This window comes from Apaloderma vittatum, unplaced genomic scaffold, assembly GCF_000703405.1.
Source record: "Apaloderma vittatum isolate BGI_N311 unplaced genomic scaffold, ASM70340v1 scaffold3371, whole genome shotgun sequence".
Lineage (NCBI taxonomy): Eukaryota > Metazoa > Chordata > Aves > Trogoniformes > Trogonidae > Apaloderma > Apaloderma vittatum.
The window spans coordinates 6715-17119 of NW_009698364.1; the positions used below are offsets into that span (position 1 = coordinate 6715).

Genomic DNA, 10405 nt, shown 5'->3' on the forward strand with positions numbered 1-10405 from the left:
AGTGACAGGACTAGAGGGAATGGATTGAAGCCAGAGATGGGACGGTTCAGGTTGGGCGTGAGGAAGAAGTTCTTCCCCCTGAGGGTGGGGAGACCCTGGCACAGGGTGCCCAGAGAGGGGGTGGCAGCCCCATCCCTGGGAGTTTTTCAGGCCCGGCTGGATAGGGCTCTGGGCAGCCTGAGCTAGTGGGGGATGTCCCTGCCCATGGCAGGGGTTGGAACTGGATGAGCTTTAAGGTCCCTTCCAACCCTGACAGTTCTACGACTCTAAGAATGAGAAGAGGACCTTGGGTGGGCAAATCCCAGAGTGGCTGAGAGAATGCAGGTTTGATGTCATTGTCAACAGATAGTTGACAAGTAGTTGACAATTAGCTTCAGTAATGCCAGTGGCTGCCCACACTTTTGCTTCTTTACTTACCTGATCTCTAAACATCACGACCTAAGAGATGAAAAGCCCCAACATGCCCACAAGGAACATTACGTTCCAATACTCCAAATAATCACTCTCCTATGGAGACAGCTGTGAGTGTCGGAGTGGGATAGGACAGGACACAACTCTTTTGTATGGAAAGAGAGTCTTCAGGACATCCAGGGCCATAGTGAGAATCCCTGCACCACGCCTTGGCCCTTGTCCAACTGCTGGAGCCTTCCTTTGGTTGTTTTCTTTTTTTTTTGGCTGCTCTCCTGAAAACAAAATCCTGCAGAGAGACTTCCCTCTGGAGAGTCCTCTGACTCCTTAGCTATCAGCAACGATCCAGCCCAGGGCTTTTATTGCTCCTACACTGAAATATTAACGATGCCATCAGCCCTGTGAGCTGACTGACGCTCTTGAGTTGTCTGGATCGATAGAATCAGAGCAGACAGCGCCATGAAAAAGAGCCACTCTCGGAGGGTTTGGTGGTTTTTTTTTTCAGGAGTGCTAACAATGATGCCTCAGACTCCCTCTGGGAGAGCACTAGGAAAGGTCAGACAGCTCTCCTTCAGTCCCCATCGATTCCCTCCCGACTGGAGCTCACCCTAATGAATTGTCACCAAGGACCATCGTGCTAATCAACTCACTATTAATGCGGGCCTAGAAATGATTACGACAGGGATCAGAGGCAGTTCATCAGCCAGAGCTGGTAGCGACACCTGATTCTGAGATCTGCCATTACTGTTAGTGGTGGCAGGTGATGCTGGTCCCCACCACCCTTTCTCCATCCCTTCATTTGGAGACAGCACTGAAAACAGCCTCTAGCACTGAGGATGGCATCAGTGGAGCAAAAGGAGGAAGGATTGGTCATATTTCTACACCAACTCAAGAAGAAATGAAAGCAGCTTTATCTCCAGAACTCAATTTGTCCTCACACATGCCAAGGTGCAAGGTGTGAGCTCAAACATCATGTTCTTCCCCTCAATGCTCCTCACAGAGCATTGCATCCCTTGCAGAACATTGAATCCCACCCAGGTCAAGGATCCCTCCAGTTGCTTCACCCTTTGGCCAAGGTGTCTGTGACTCCCCTGGCTGTCAGGAAGAGGTGGCAGCTCTGGAGGAGGTGCCTATGGGGCCACCACACCTCAAGGCAGACAGCACAACCCCTGCCTGTGACCTAGTGCTGTGTGTTACCTAAAGGACTAACCTGGGGCACATCTACAAACCCCAGCAGTAGCTGGATCCCAGAGCCCTCCAGGAGATCATCATCATGCAGCTGAAGTCCACGGCTCCCACCTACTCGCAGGAAATCTCCTCAGACATCTCCACCCCTCCTCAGAGGATGCTGGAGAGCTTGCCATGGACCACCCATCCCAGGATCCCACTGAGTCCTGGACTCACCTTGGTTGTGTGATGCAGAGGCCGTGGAGACCACTTCTGCCCATTTACCCAACAGTGCTGCTTTTTGCTTAGGGGCTCCCAAACTCTGAAGATAAAACACCCTTTAGTGGGACAAATTTACCAGTGAAAGGGCTCAGAGTCAGGTAAACCAGGAGACCAAAACCAACAGGTTCATTCCCTAAGCTGGTTTAGGACTTTTCTCTTTTTTCTTATGGCTAATTAAGAAGAAAGGCATCTGTGACCCTGGAGAAATGTCCCTGATTAAAAGGAGGACTTGACAGATGCTGATTCCTCCAAGCAGGAGCTCTTCTGCTTGCAACTTGCCACTCGGGAAGGGGAGAGAGGGACCCGGCTGTGCCAGTCTGCTGAACAATGGTAGAAACCGGGGTGAAATTCCCCTGGGAGATGGGACAGAGTGGGGTATCTGAAAGCCTTCATGGGATGCTGAAACTGATTAGGGAGAGTTTCAGTGACTGGTACAAAGAGGCTAATCTTTCCCGCAGCAGAGAGAGGTCATGCTGCCCACGCACTTCCCATCCCCTCTTCCAGGAAAGGAGGATCCACCGGTGGATTCACCATTCCCCCTCCTCTGCCAAGCTTCAAACTCCTCCCCAAAGCCCACAAAACTGCTCAGTGCTCCGCTAAGCCTTTTGTACCAAGAGAATAAAGAAGGTAAATGTTCATTTTACTTTCTAAGGGAGGTAAAAAGGTGCTCAAAAATACCAACAGTGAGTTGAAAATTGGTGGGTGCTGCTTTATTGCATGCAGGATTGGGGCAGCAGCCAACAAGAGCATGAAGCAGACACACGCAGCCTCAGTTTTTAAGGAGAACCCTGTTGACTTGGCTTTTATTTATTGTGGTACATCAATATCCAGTGAGGTATCTGCAGCAAGAGCTCTACCCCAGCAAAGTAGCAATGGCAGCTTGTGAGACCTGGCATGCAAAACCCCCTTTGGATGCTGGCAGTGGTTCCTGTTACTGGTTCTGGTGTGGTTTACAGCCCGGAACCCTGCTCTGGGATGTACAAAGAGGGATCTCCTATGGGAAAGTCTGCCAGGACCCTAGAAGTGGGTTTGGCCCACAGTGGGTCCATGCTATGGCCAAGTGGGGATGCATCCACTTTTCTCTCTCATTACTGAGTCCAGAACTTCTCAAGGTCTAAATAAAGACATTTAATTTCTCCAGCAATGTCCCATGGCATGGCTTGGTGGTTGCTGAGCTTTGGTTGTAGGCAAGACTCAAAGCTCCCACCATCTCTCCAGCCAGTAGCTGATCCTCCTGCTGTCCTTCTCCTCTCTGCTGGTCATAGCTCGTGCATATCATTTTATACACTGGGCAGGGGAGAGCACAGAGTCTGGTGGCTTTGAAGAAGAGACCGGACTCTTCTGGGGATGGTCCACACAAGCCAGCATGCCATGGGTAAAAAGTCACCTTGTCCCAGCTTGTCCATCACTGCCCTCTCCTTAAACATCTCAGGAAAATCTCAGGCCATACCCAGAGGAACGCTCACCCACATTTGAGTGCAATTGTAGCACAGGACCGATCGTAATAACACGGGACTCTTTTCGTGAGCCTCAAGAAGCTTCGCCAAAGTACCTTTCACTTTCTGGTGAAGGAAAAGGGAACACCCAAAGTTAGTAGTTTATTCACAGTCATGCGACGAGGCAGGCACAAAACACCCTCCTGCTCCTAAATCGGTGAAAGTACCATCTCCCCTCCTTGCTCCCATGGCCACCCAGACACTGCTCCCTGCCGCAGCATTTGCAGAGGGTAGGAGATGCTGCTGTTTTGGGGACAGGAGCAGCAGGTTCCTGCTCTGTGGTCTGCAAAGTGCTCTGCAGCCTCACTGCTCTCTCTGGATGCTTCAGAACAAACATATTTGTGGATGGTTTAAGGGCACAACAACGTACAAGTTGCTTTTGCTGGCTCAGACCTGGAGCCCACCCTGAGCTGCTGGCTCACTTGTCCAGCTCTGTACACACGTGCACGCCTGCTCCAACCCATCTCAGGACCAGCAATCTCCAGGAAGCGCAAGGTGAGCAACACAGAATCAACAGCTTCTCTTGAGAAAGGTCTTCAAGATCATCGAGCCCAACCTTTGTCCTAGCATGCTGGAGCACACCTGCCCCCAGGTGACGTCCAGCAAGAAACGGTGGTGACTGTCAGGAAAAGGGGTAGTGCCCAAACTCCCTGCACCAACTAGTTTGCAATCTGCTGAATGCAGCACGTCCAAACGTGTTTGAGCTTCATGGCGAGGTGATCCTCCACGGGGCTGGTCTTCAGAGACACCGGGAGCCACAGGAATCACTGCAGCCTGCAAGCGCTCAGCATCCCCACAAGGAGAAGCATTCTCATGGCAAACAAACTTTCTCTTTTAAATGACTAGCATGGAAATGGGCAGCCAGGGCTCTCTCCAGGTTGTTTCTGCTGTTTCTAGTAGTGAAATGTTTTATCTGTCCATCAGGCTTTTGCTGCAGTTGGAGGGCTTAGGGCAGCCTCGTATTTCCAAGCCAGCAAGACCCTGCACCAGTCAGACCTGAAAAAAACTCACAAGCACATGGTCTTATACTTTAGGCAAATACAGCAGCAAGCTCATGGCTCCCTCCTCCCCATCATCTAGCAGACTGAAAATGTGGGGAACGTTTTGCAGGGCTGAAGGGCTTCAGAAGCTCCAAGTTGTCCTCCCTCTCGTGATGTCATTCCTCTCAAAAAAAACCCCCCACAACCCAACAGGTAAAAATTGAACTAAGACCTGAACTGGGAGAAGGAAAATACAAAGATAAAAGTGTAGCTGGAGCAAGAAGAGCTGAGCAAGAGGGGATCAGGCTTTAAAAACCACGGAGCCCTTCAGGTGAGCTGGTTGGAGGCCGTCGGTGAAAGCAAAGAGGAAATACATCACCTTGCGGATCTGGGCTAACTCTGCTATCCGCTCCCCAAATTCCTGGGCATCCGCCTCATTGGACTCCACCTCCTTGGCCCCTGGCTTCTTCCAGAAGATGCCCACTGGCTCCAGCAGCTGCCGGTTCATAAGGTGGGTGAGATCAGGAGTCCAGAGTTGGGAGGTGCCGGTCACCGTGACTTTCCCAGGTCTCTCCAGCTGGACGTCCCAGCGGAGGAAGCGCAGGTTGTGCTGCTGGATGAAATCCACCCGGTAAACATGCTCGTTGGGACGCAGCAGCTTCTCCCCGTCCTGGGGCTTCACGTTTCTTTGCTGCAGGCTCTGGTATCGCAGCCGCATGCACCGGGTGAGCTGCTCATCGCGGACGAAAGGCAGCTCGAGCATCCTCGCCTCAGCTGCCATCGCCTCGGCTGCTCCTCTGCTTAGGTCCTCAGCAATGTTTGGCTCTCAAATGGGACACACAGTGGTGAAAAGCCACCAAACTCCCTCTCTACAGTCCCGGCAGCGCTAAGCAACCCAGGCCAGTGACGCAAAAAGAGCCCCCAGAGCTTCCTCCGCCTCATTTGCAGATGAGGAACTGATGGCGCTGCTGTGCACGATAATCTACAGGGATGAGATGCCTGATGTCAGCCTCCCTGGCAACCTCCCTAACAACCACAGCTCATTATCCTGAAATGAAGGTGTGCAGCCAGGTCTGGATGGCAGCGGTTTTCTCTGTTTCTCTGAGTGTACGGTCATGGGATAATTCTGCTTTTGGAAAGATCATAGAATCCTAGAACAGCCGAGGTTGGAAGGGACCTTGGGGATCATCTGATCCAACCCCCTGCCATGGGCAGGGACGCCCTGAACCAGCCCAGGTTGCTCCAGATTCATCCAACCTGGCCTTGAACATCTCCAGGGAGGGGGCAGCCACAGCCTCTCTGGGCAATCTGTGCCAGAGTCTGGCCACCCTCGTACTCAACAATTTCTTCCCAAGATCCAACCTAAACCTCTTCTCCTTCAATTTAAATTCATTTCCCCTCATCCTGTCGCTGGACACTCTTGTAAAAAGTCCCTCCCCAGCCTCCCTGTAGGTCCCTTCAGGCACTGCAGGCAGGGATAAGGGCCCCCCAAGAGACTTCTCTTTTCCAGCTGAACAACCCCAGCTCCCTCAGCCTGTCCTCGCAGCAGTTCCAGCCCCTGGTTCACTTTGTGGCCTCCTCTGGACTCGTTCCAACAGCTCCATGTCCCTCTTATGGTGGGGACACCAGAACTGGATGCAGGATTCTGGGTGGGGTCTCACCAGAGCAGAGCAAAGGGGGAGAATCCCCTCTCTTGATAAGACTCTGGAAAGGTTTGGTCCAGCCTGCTGCTCAAAGCAGGGCTTACTTCAAGGTTTAATCAAGCTGCTCAGGGCTTTATCCATTCCACCTTCGAGTGTCTCCATGGATGGAGATCCCTTAGCACCTCCGAGCCGCTGTTTCAGTGTCATGCTCATGCTGAGGAGAAGCTGTAGCTTGTTCTGTTGACTTTTGTCCCGCGACTATTCAACAAGAGTCTCGCTCCACCTTGTCTCCCACCTTCCCATTAGGTAGCTTCAGAGAGAAATAAGCTCCCACTTCACCTTTCCTCCTCCTGGATGCACAAATCTGCTTCTCTCAGCCTCTCCTCATATGTCCTGTGCTCCAGACCACAGTAGGTCCAAGACGCAAGCAACCTCTTCCCAGGGATGCTCTGAACCCACATGAGCACCATCAAGACCATCACACCCAACCTGGAATCATTCATTCCCCAGCTGCACACAATTAAATCCAGTCCAACCATCAACTCAACACCACCACGACCACTAAACCATGTCCCCAAGAGCCAAGTCTACACATTTTTTTAACAATTCCAGGGATTGAGACTCCACCATTTCCCTGGGCAGTCTGTTCCAATGCCTCACCAGGCTTTCAGTAAATAAATTTTTCCTCATATCTAATCTAAATCTGCCCTGGTGCAACTACAGGCCATTTCACCTTGCCCCATTGTTAGTAATTTGAGAGAAGAGCTGAAACTACATCCTGGTGTAAATCAGGGTTACATTTTTTAGAAGCAATGGGAGACCTGGGCCAAGGGGCAACAGGCACCTCCAGCAATGTTGTCATAATTGCACGTGCAGCTGTACCAGGACAGAGAGGTCCATCATTTCTTGGCCAACAAAGGGCTCCGTGATCTTGCTCAATGACTAGCATAGGCAGCAGAATTGGTGTCTCTTTGGACCAAGGGTTTAATCTGTGCATTAGACATCTCCCATCTTGCTTTAAAAGTTGCTGCTGCAGCTTCTAGCCATGCTTGCTCCTTGTAGTTCATCGTAAGCCCTCAAACCACCTTGCAAAGTATGTGAGTGAAGGTCTCATCTGATTCAGAGGTCTCCAAAAGCAGGGCTGAAGTGTGACCAGAGCAAAAATCACAGGAAACTGAACATCACTGGGAGGAAAGGCTCCAGGAGAGGGTTGCAGCTTGTGCTTCTGCCAGAAAACAGACCTTTCAGAAAGAAAGAGGAAGCAGGTAAAGAAGAGCCTCTGAGAGCTAAGGGCATGGAAAATAAGTCGCAAACATCCGCAGCCAAATTGCCAAGGGAGGAAACGCGATGCCGTGGACAAACTGAAATAATGAGGTGTCCAAAGGGACCCGGCTTCTGCTCAGTTGGCATTTCCCAGGGCAGGGCTGGAAGCGAATGGTGAGGAGGGAAGACAACTCACCCACTTGCCTGTGGGAGACATCGACGCAGTGGAACAAGCTAAAAAACCCCCTGGTCCATGCCAACGACGAGACGAAACCTCACTCCTCACCCAAAACCCAACAGCAGCTGGTCTCCTTCTGTATAACCAAAGGACTTGATTTGTAACAAAATATGAGGACGCTGCAACAAACGCAAATCCTCAAGGCTGAGCTTGGTTATCATAGAATCATAGAATCAGAGAATCAGGGAATCATAGAATCACAGAATTACAGAATCAGAGAATCAGAGAATGTGCGGTGCTGGAAGGGACTTTTAAAGGTCATCTAGTCCAACTGCCCTGCAGTGATGTTGTGCTGAGGGACATGATTTAGTGGTGTTCATAGGGCTAGGACAAATGTTGGACTTGACGATATCGAAGGTTTCTTCCAGTTGAAACTGTTCTGTGATTCTACCTTCTGATCAGGTTGCTCAGAGCCCCTTCAAGCCTGACCTCGAACATCTCCAGGGATGGAGCCTCCACTCCCTCTCTGGGCAACCCCGGCCAGGGTTTCATCACCCTCAGTGAAAAGAACTTTTTTCTAACATCTAACCTGGAAACCCACGCACAGCAAAAACTAGAAGTACCACAGCACACAGAGCAGATGCAAGGGTGTGGAGTGGAGGGACCACTCTTGGATCCACTGAGGTGATGCTGCCTGCATGCACTGTAGGACAAGTAAAATCTAGCAAAAGGTGCTTGAGACTTGCTGGTCTCTTGTCCTAAAACAAGACACGCCCGTACCAGGGTCTGAAACCCCCCTGCCTTGGCTTTCTCAAGACTGACTTCTGCAGCTGAGGACACAGTGGAGATGGGCACAGACTGTCCAAGGGTGAGGCACTGAGCACCTCCTTGCCCCCTGTACCTCTGTGGTTGCTCCCCAGCTCTGCAGCCCCTTGCTCTGGTGCAGCTCCTCGCTGGCTTTCTGGCCCACAATACAGCCCCTTTGCACCCCATACTCGAAGGAGCACTACTATGTGGTGCAGCCCAACCACATAGCAGTGCCAGGGATGGATGTTTTGGCGAAACAACAGCTCGAGAGAGACACTAACATCCTGAAATCCCCCTACCTGAACCAGGGCAAGGTGTCTCATTGCTAAGGTGGGCACATACTGGGCAGGCAGAGAGAGGTAACACCACGGGAAGAAGGGAAACAGGACCAAATGCTGCAGCTGAGCATCCTGAATTTTGTTGGTTTGGGGTTTCAGGTTGTTTTGGAGTGGGCAGGGTCAGATCTGGAGGACAGGATGGGACCTGATCCACTTTGCTAAGGAGAAATTGGCCAAGGGTCTGGCTTGAGTGTGGTGTGACTGCAGTCATGATAACTAATTCTCCTTGAAAGACAGTCTTTAAAGGAAGTTTTTGCACATGAGCAGTTTTTCAGGACCTCAGGTACTTCTGAAAAACCAGTTTTTGAGATGGACAAATGCAATGCAAGGCCCAGGTGTTGAAGACAGGCTTTCCCCTGGTATGAGGAGCCTCTTACCTTCTGCCACAGTGACTCCCTGGATGCCAACGAGGAGCAGGCAGCCACGAACCAGCAGTTTCCGACCTGGCCCTGGTGTAAGTCATGGGAGCTGATCCCATCCACAAAGAGATGAGGATCGTCGCAGATTTCCTGTGGGACAGGAGAAGAAACCAGACACACTGGGTAAGCGAGGAGGCAGGGAAATCAGGAACGAGGTTTCCTGGCAAAGCAAAACCTCTTTCTCTGTCCCTCAGGCTCTATTTGAAAACCTAGCACAACCCATTCTGCAGCTTTCTGCCGGCCTCGCTCACCGCTCCGGTGTCAGGAGGACCCTGTCCTGCCTTCTGCTCTCATCAGGACGTGGGGAGCATTGCTGCCAAAGTGACACCAGACCTACTCCGTATTCTGCTCCAGCATCAGCACAGCTTTGCTTTAATTATCCCTGGTGATCGTGGGACGTTTTCACACCTTTACACCCCTATGACCCCTTTGTTATTTCTCATAAGCCCTTCAGCTCTCTCTACTCCATGACCGCTTTACAAGCTTCTTTCTCTTTTCTTTTGTTCTGGAGAGGATAAGAGCATCACCTGAATCCACTGTCTCCCATACTGGAACTTGTGGATCCACCCAAAAATAAAAGCCTGGAGGACCAGGGCAGAACCAGGTATTTAGATAAGGAATCACGGGACCTGAATCAAACAGTTCACCCAGGAAAGCTCAATGTGGACTGAGGGCTCAGCCACTATCGTAAGAAGCTGAGTGTCCTCACCCAGGTTTCTCCTTCCAGATCTTAGCGCAGCAGACAGAGAAAACTCAGCCAGGCAAAAGCTTTTGCAGCTGGGCCAGGAGGATTAAATGCTTGTTCTGACACCAAAACCAGCATGAATGGAGATGCTTGGGTAGGAGGCAGCTGGGAGGTGAGCTTGTCCCTCCAATCACTCATGCATCGACCACATCACCTTTCCTCTGCCCAGCTCCTGCGAGACTGCCCTCCCTTCTTCCTTCTCCCACTTACAGCCCAGCCAAGAAAGCACTTAAATAACAGGTGTTGAGCAAGCTTCATGTAAACAATGCTTTATTATTTTATTTTTCTTTGTCCTAAGCAATCCAGTTTAGAAGGTCATGTCCAGCCAGAGGCTGGGAGCGGATGGGACAAATAGCTGAAAGAATCTCTTCCTCTTTGTTATTAAGTTTCGTCTGAAGGGGGAACAGAAAAAAAAAAGCAGATTTTCCTTCTTCCCCCACAGCTCCCGTTTTTTTCAGGCTGGTTGCACCCAGAACATGTTCCCCAAAACCTTTGTGCATGAGGGCTTGCGTTGAGCCTCCCCATCATGGGGAGTGAGAGGAATCGTTTCTTTGTAAGCACTTCCAGCTGTTCCCAGCTAACCTAAAAAATAACCTGAGCTCCATCCAGACGCAAACTGGGCAGGGATCAAACCAGTTGCAGGAGGTTGGGATAAGCACTAGAGGGAGGCAAGCTGACA

The 10405-nt window shown here is 51.0% G+C and overlaps 2 protein-coding genes across 2 annotated transcripts in view; both read right to left on the reverse strand.

Annotated features, from left to right (window-relative positions):
* Positions 1 to 10405, reverse strand: part of CAPN5 (calpain 5) — a gene marked incomplete at its 3' end in the record, with an annotated part of 35868 nt that overhangs the window by 6474 nt on the left and 18989 nt on the right. Inside the window, exon 2 of the mRNA XM_009877977.1 lies at positions 8940 to 9071. Within this exon, the coding sequence (XP_009876279.1) occupies positions 8940 to 9071 (132 nt within the window). The remainder of the gene's footprint in view (positions 1 to 8939; positions 9072 to 10405) is intronic.
* On the reverse strand, positions 4635 to 5114 carry OMP (olfactory marker protein). The gene has a single exon (XM_009877976.1). It carries the CDS (start codon positions 5112 to 5114, stop codon positions 4635 to 4637), a length of 480 nt encoding a protein of 159 aa, XP_009876278.1.